Genomic DNA, 7,500 nt, shown 5'->3' with positions numbered 1-7,500 from the left:
CACATGGAGGCATTTATCTACTGCGCTCTCTCTCTCTCTCTCTCTCTCTCTCTCTCTCTCTCTCTCTCTCTCTCTCCCCCTCTCTCTCTCTCTCTCTCTCTCTCTCCACTCAATTCTTCAACCCCTACATTTCTCTCCTTTTGCAATTACACACACACCAACACACCACATGCAGTACAGTACATACACATACACATATGCACATGTAAGCCGCACACACCACACATTCGCACACTGCAACATACCCAGAGAAATTATAATATCCCCCACAAACACACAGATAAACAGAGCTACAGTACACGCACATACAAAACACACACTGGCATGCACACACACACACACACACACACACACACACACACACACACACACACACACACACACACACACACACACACACACACACACACACACACACACACACACACACACAATGCATATACGCACACTGCAACATACCCCAAAAAATTACTATATCACCCACAAACACACAGAAACAAACATAGTTTATATGATGCGCACACTCAAGTAAACAAGCACACAAGACACACGCACGCACACACACACACACGCACACGCACGCGCACACGCACACAGCAGCAGCAGCAGAGCAGCACTACACATCATCTCTCTCCCCCAACTCTAGCTGCCATTGCCGACAACACACATTACTCATCTGAAGCTCTCAAAGGCTCACAGAGCTCCAACGCCTGATGATCTGTCTTGTGTGTCACCAATAAGGCACTGCAGGCTTCTGTATTGACTTCAGTCCGACTGGCTGGACGGCCCTTCCCCTGATCGGGGGCCACATTTCTCCAAAGTGTCGTTGCTAACCACTAAGCAACTTAGTTGGTTGTCAATGGGAAATTGCTTTCCACAGTGGTGATCCTACAATGAAATGACCTATGGCGCACCACCTATGGTGCACCGGCCCCAACTGTGACTTATAACCACTGATAAAAAAAACAGCTAATATCACGTTATAATTGTTATATTATTATTGTTATTATAATGTCATAATAGCGTTGACATAACATACAAGTAGCGCTCATTAGCAATTTTCGTGACGTTGCCAGGGGCAGATTTTTGCGTTGGTGCTGTACCTTCTCTGGTGGCCGCCCCTTGGACCACCCCCTGGCATTCCAACCAACTAAGATGCTAATGTCGTTTAGCAACGAGGTTGCTCAGCAACGCACCCCTGATGCGTGCAGACTACCAGAGCCATGGTGACACAATAATCCATTTTGGCTCTGCAATGACTGAATGAATCCCAGCGCACGTACATAACTTCCTTTTCTGGCTCCAGCTGCCTCAGCAAGGGACTTTCCACACTTAGCGTGTGTGTGTGCGTGTGCGTGCATGTGTTACAACAATTGTGCTGTGAACGTGTGTGTGTGCGTATGTTGGGGAGTAGGGCTGCGCAAGCCTGTCTTGATGACCTATTTTAGAGCCGGCATTTCTGCAGAGCGATGAGGGATGGGGTTTGGACAGGGTGTGGGTAGAGATGACTGGAGGAGTCGGGGGGGAGGAGAGAACGTGAATCCCATTCCGAAAACTTGGCTTGGCTGCATCTCTCTCTCTCTCTTTCTCTCTCTCTCTCTCTCTCTCTCTCTCTCTCTCTCTCTCTCTCTCTCTCTCTCTCTCTCTCTCTCTCTCTCTCTCTTCACCCAGATTTCTAATATGAGAAGAGCTGGGGTGCAAATCCTCTTACTTTTCTCTGACAGCAAAGAGGCGGCCATGTCTCAGAAGTGGGCGAGTTTGTGCAACGTTAGAAAAAAAATCTAAAAAACATAAAAAAGCTAAACGGTCCTGTCGGCCGTGGACAGGACTGGCTTGGGAACATCATGCTCAAGCCCGGTGTTAAAGTAAAGAGTTTGTTTTCTTCATACGGCAAACAAGATACACAGACAAGTGTGCTGTCATGCCTCCAACGAGCCACTGTTACCTGGTTGTTCTGGTCACTTCACCAGTTTACTCATCTCATCATCGATTGTTTGTTATTCATCATTTTAATGCTAAAGGGTCAGTGGGCCTGTGGGCCCGTGGATTCTAATGAAGTCTGCACACAGTGCTCACTGCACAACAAAATTACAATCATGCCTCATCTGTCCAAGAGGGCAGTCCCAAACGGCACACCAAAGGAGGTGTGTGGCGAGGCGGTACCATGCTCAGGGTACCTCAGTCATGAAGTGGGGGAGAGCACTGGTTAATTACTCCCCCACACCAACCTGGCAGGTCGGGAATTGAAGCGGCAACATTTGGGCTACAAGCCTGACAATAGAATGAACAGGCTGGACAAACTGACTCATAGACTATACTGAGTCATTTTAACCCCTTAGCGCAGAGCCTATGTTATTACCTTACCATCACCAAAATTGTAATGGTTATGACTTAATCTGCTACTTAAGGCTCTCTGTAATGTCATATCAATGTTGTCATGATATACAAACGTTTGTAGTTCAATATTTCCAGCAAATAGTAAATAGGCCCGCCGATGACCCCATCTGCAGTAAGAGGCTACATGTACGAAGGGGGCATGTCCAGGCTAAAGAGGTCAGTGGGCCTATGGTAACAGGACTCGGGCCAAACGGAGAACTCCATTAAGGTGCAGTCCCCAGACATTGGCTGCGGTAAGAGGACACATACAGTACAGTATCGCAGGCTGGTCTCATGTCTTTACAGGTGAAGTGTGAGCCTGAATCACCACATGGCCACCGCCCAGTATGGGTGTGGACGAACAGCGATGGCCTGCTGGGTAACCGCAATAAGGATGGTGTATTAACGCCCCGAAAAAGGAGAGGCTGGTCGTTATCAAGTAACCTCACACTCTTCCCACCTACCCACGCCCTCTCTCTCTCCTTCTCTCTCTCTCTCTCTCTCTCTCTCTCTCTCTCTCTCTCTCTCTCTCTCTCTCTCTCTCTCTCTCTCTCTCTCTCTCTCTCTCTCTCTCTCTCTCTCACACACACACACACACACACACACAAACACACACAAACACACACAAACTCCATTTTTAGCAACCACCCCCTTATAAACAAACAAGCACACACACACACACACGCATGCACGCACGCACGCACGCACGCACGCACGCACACACACACAGCATGGCGTGGGCAGCCTCATTTCTCCCATGCTGTTAGATATGCTGTTTCTCTTCCATTGCGTCTCCTCGTGCCAGCCCCGATCTTCTCTGTCTCTCCCTCTCTCTGGATTTGCCGTTGTGTTCTTCTCAACGCTAGTTGTCTATAATCTCTATCTCTGTCCTCCACTCTCCGTCTCTCTCTCTCTCTCTCTCTCTCTCTCTCTCTCTCTCTCTCTCTCTCTCTCTCTCTCTCTCTCTCTCTCTCTCTCTGTTCCAATACATTTCCCCAGGAGGTAAATCTTTCTCAGAGGAGATACAATTTTTTTCAGTCTTTGTGTCACCCGCCATGACAGAAGACAAGAAACGTTGGTATTGCAAGGCACTTGCATGCACAAAACAATACACATGAAACGCGAGTACAATGGGGCACCATGCATGCACTGTACTACCGCTGTCTTTCTCAAATATGCTGTACATGTACACACAGATAGATACAAGCACACAGATATAGAGACACACACACACACACACACACACACACACACACACACACACACACACACACACACACACACACACACACACACACACACACACACACACACACACACACACACGACACATACATGCACACATACATACAGAGGTCATCTGAATTATGTCTGTCTCCCTTGCTGAAATATATTTCAGACACTCGACTCTGATGGAAGCTTATGGGCTTGACCTGAGATTATGGAGGACATAAAGCCCACCTCACAGGGGGAGTGGAGGAGAGAGAGAGGGAGGAGAGAGAGAGAGAGAGAGAGAGAGAGAATGGGAGACAGTGACAGGAAGAGAAAAGACACAGGAGCGAGAGAGTGAGAAAGGGAGAGAAAGATATCATAGAAACTTCTTTCTATGGTATCTTTCTCTCTCTTTCTCACTCTCTCTAAAGACAGACAGAAACAGCGAGATAGAGAGAATAAGAGACAATCAGGGTGAGGAGAAATAGAGACAGGCTGTGGGAGAACACCACAACAGCTCGTGAGCAAACCCTCTTTTTGCTCCACAAACTGACACATCTTTCTCTTTGTTGCATCATCGTGTGAAGTAAGGGTAGGAGGAGGGAGGAGGGAGGAGGGAGGAGAGAGGCACGGTGTAAGATTTGGTGGGAACTAAAAAAACAGGAGAATGCAAAGTCATCACTGAAAACAGGGCAGCTGGGAGAGGAGAGAGACAGAGAGACAGAGAGAGAGAGAGAGAGAGAGAGAGAGAGAGAGAGAGAGAGAGAGAGAGAGAGAGAGAGAGAGAGAGAGAGAGAGAGAGAGAGAGAGAGAGAGAGAGAGAGAGAGAGAGAGAGGTGAAAATACCATGCCAGACCCGAATGGTGAGTGTTTGTCACTTCTGACAGAGCTAGAAGAGATTCAACTTGGCACTGACTCAACCCCGGTACCATCATGCCATATCCATACAACTATACGCCCATGCACCTTACTAGATATCTCTCTTGCCTTCTCTCTCCCTCTCTCTCTCACTCTCCTTTTTTTCTTCTCTTCTCTCCATTCTCTCTGCAATCTGTGCCTGTGAGTATATGACTTCTGACTATTACAGTATCTAATCTGAGTAGAAGAAGAAGAAGAAGAAGAAGAAGAAGAAGAAGAAGAAGAAGAAGAAGAAGAAGAAGAAGAAGAAGAAGAAGAAGAAGAAGAAGAAGAAGAAGAAGAAGAAGAAGAAGAAGAAGAAGAAGAAGAAGAAGAAGAAGAAGAAGAAGAAGAAGAAGAAGAAGAAGAAGAAGAAGAACAACAACAACAACAACAACAACAACAACAACAACAACAACAACAACAACAACAACAACAGCAGCAAGATATTAAGGTGCATGGGTTAGTTTTGTTAGTGCGACAATCCAAATGATGTGTTGCTACTCTAATGTGCTAAATGCTCTGTACCATATGTTCTATTTCTATTTGTGTGTAGAGGAGTCTAACTCATTTGGAGGAGTCTCACTCATTGGTGACTCTGCTCTCTTTTTCTGGCTAAGTCCTTCACATCTCCTCTGTTGGATGGATCAATACAGTAATAAAGAGAATGTCTCCTTCCCAAACACTGCAGGGTCCACAAACAGACAGGCTCATTTTGTCACCTTTACATGTGTTTTGGAGAAGGTTTATGGTAGGCTCCATAAACATTCTGTGTAAATTGTGTGCTCTCATAAAGTACAAAATACAAAATCAGAGAGGCAGTCTTCCAAGTATTCACATTACACGCAAGTATGCATACAAATACAGAAGCAGTGTGTGTGTGTGTGTGTGTGTGTGTGTGTGTGTGTGTGTGTGTGTGTGTGTGTGTGTGTGTGTGTGTGTGTGTGTGTGTGTGTGTGTGTGTGTGTGTGTGTGTGTGTGTGTGTGTGTGTGTGTGTGTGCGTACGTGCGTGTGTGTGTGTGATGTATATAAGATATTAGAAAGAGATAGAGCCTGTGGGACTGAGCATGACCCAGATGTATCCAAAAGAAAATGTGCCTACACAGTCAACACACCACTAATATCCATATGAATATCCATATCCACAAAGGGGTTGTAAAATGACCAAAGAATCGGTCCATTCACTATTGCTATTCTGAATTGACAAATTGACAATTTCTTACAAACTGTAGTGGTGAATACAATATACGTATATACTGGTGAACAAAGCCAGTTATTTTTCACTTTATCCCATGAAACTTCATTCCACAAACTGCAGAACTGCTGGCCCCTGGTGAGCAAGTCAGAGCAGCATGAACATTCTATTCCTTTGTTCTTGACTCAGATTTGAAAGAACACATTTTGTCATGACAACCTGCTCAAAATGATTACTTACAAAATACGCAAGTAGAATTTTCAAACATGTTAGACAATTTTCAAAGATCAGCTCAGTCTAAATTGAGATTTCAAGGATGACAGTTGGTTAACAGTGTTAACAGTGATGAAACTCTGCGAGTTGTTCTGCATCTGCCTGCCAGTATGTAGTAGGGCCTCTGATGGTGACACAGTGCCATTCAACATCAATGTTGATACCACCAAGGAGGAGGAGCGTGTTGAAACAGCTCACCCAAGTGGGGAACAGCTGAGGAAAGAGGCACAATGGCAGTCAAAAGAGAAGGCAGACAGCAGAAGGATGGAGATGGAGATGGATATGGGCATCTCCGAAGCACAGAAAGGACCGGAAAGTGTTCTAGCTCAAACTGATGAGCACAATAGAGCTGGGCAAAAAGAGGAATGCATTAAAAATGGCCATATCATGATCCATGGTCGCATGGTCCGTATTAGCGACGACAGTACAGATTGCAGTGCAGCCACAGCTGCTATCAGGAGTTTAGATAATTATTACAATGGGGCCCAGCCCGCACCCTCAAACACAAAGGTTTATGCCATAAAGAGGAAGGAAAAAACTGAACGAGGTAGGACCTCTGGGAAAAAGCAGAGGAAAGAGGCAAAACGCATGAAAAAGGAGAAGGCTGACAGGAAAAGGATGGAGTTGGAGGCGGTTGGTGCCGGACCCAGTGCACCCATATCTAAGGCTGAGGCTGAGGCAGCTTATCGGGCTATCTTATGTGAGTATCACATCATTAGCTAGTGCTGGGCAAAATGGAAAAAAATCACGATATGGTTCATGTAATGTATATAGTATATCACAATATACCACAATTATTTACAGTATGTTTTCAGTTATTGTCTTTATTTTCTCTTTATTGCGCCCTTGTTTCGTCAAAATGAATCCTTTTATTGTTCTTACAGTTGTATGAACTTAGGCATAATGATAAAATTGTTATTGAAGTATATTAAATTGTATATTAGCTGTAATAATGAAGTAAGTTGATCCCGATAGAAACAATAGAGGAGAAAGGACACAATAGACACTTTTCTGTCACAAGAATGAAGAGAATGTGTCTGTGTAACGTAGAGATGGTGCAACAAACCTTTGTAAATGGGAGAATAAACTAGAGAGTGTGGTCTTCTCCAAACAGATTGGTGTGAGGGCCAGCGTCTGGACAAAGAAAGGGTTTGGAAGCAGATGAAGGCCTGGTATGAACGGAGAGGCATTACTCCCTCAGCAGAAGTAGACAAATATTTCACAATGAAAAGGCCCTCCGAGGAGGCTGTGGTCACCAATGACCAGCCCCCTGCGATCCATCCAGAGGTGGACTACAGGAATGTCACACAGGAGGAGAGGAGGGAGTTTGTATCGACTTTGTATAACTGCAGAGGAGGGACTTTACCGAATGGAATGTTGGACCGCTTCAGAGAAGCGTTGGGAAATGTTGGACCGCTTCAGAGAAGCATGGACTTCCAGTGACTTTAGCACTCAGACAGCATAGATTAATATTATGTTATACTACATATTAGATATAATTAATACTACACTACGTAAACAGTTGCATTACATCTATAATATCATC

The 7,500-nt window shown here is 45.2% G+C and overlaps 2 protein-coding genes across 2 annotated transcripts in view; one reads left to right on the top strand and one right to left on the bottom strand.

Annotated features, from left to right (window-relative positions):
• The window catches only part of bsna (bassoon presynaptic cytomatrix protein a), a 123,969-nt gene that overhangs the window by 65,905 nt on the left and 50,564 nt on the right, over nt 1-7,500 (bottom strand). The gene's annotated exons all lie outside the window — the stretch shown is intronic.
• The window catches only part of LOC134457083 (uncharacterized), a 1,586-nt gene continuing 24 nt past the window's right edge, over nt 5,939-7,500 (top strand). Inside the window, exons 1-2 of the mRNA XM_063208859.1 lie at nt 5,939-6,654; nt 7,069-7,500. The exon at nt 7,069-7,500 is cut by the window's right edge and continues 24 nt beyond it. Coding sequence (XP_063064929.1) covers nt 6,027-6,654; nt 7,069-7,397 — 957 coding nt within the window. The 5' untranslated portion in view covers nt 5,939-6,026 and the 3' untranslated portion in view covers nt 7,398-7,500. The remainder of the gene's footprint in view (nt 6,655-7,068) is intronic.

Source organism: Engraulis encrasicolus, chromosome 10 (assembly GCF_034702125.1).
Source record: "Engraulis encrasicolus isolate BLACKSEA-1 chromosome 10, IST_EnEncr_1.0, whole genome shotgun sequence".
Taxonomy (NCBI): Eukaryota; Metazoa; Chordata; class Actinopteri; order Clupeiformes; family Engraulidae; genus Engraulis; species Engraulis encrasicolus.
Note: the sequence above shows the minus strand (reverse complement) of the source record. Positions and strands in the feature narration are given on the sequence as shown.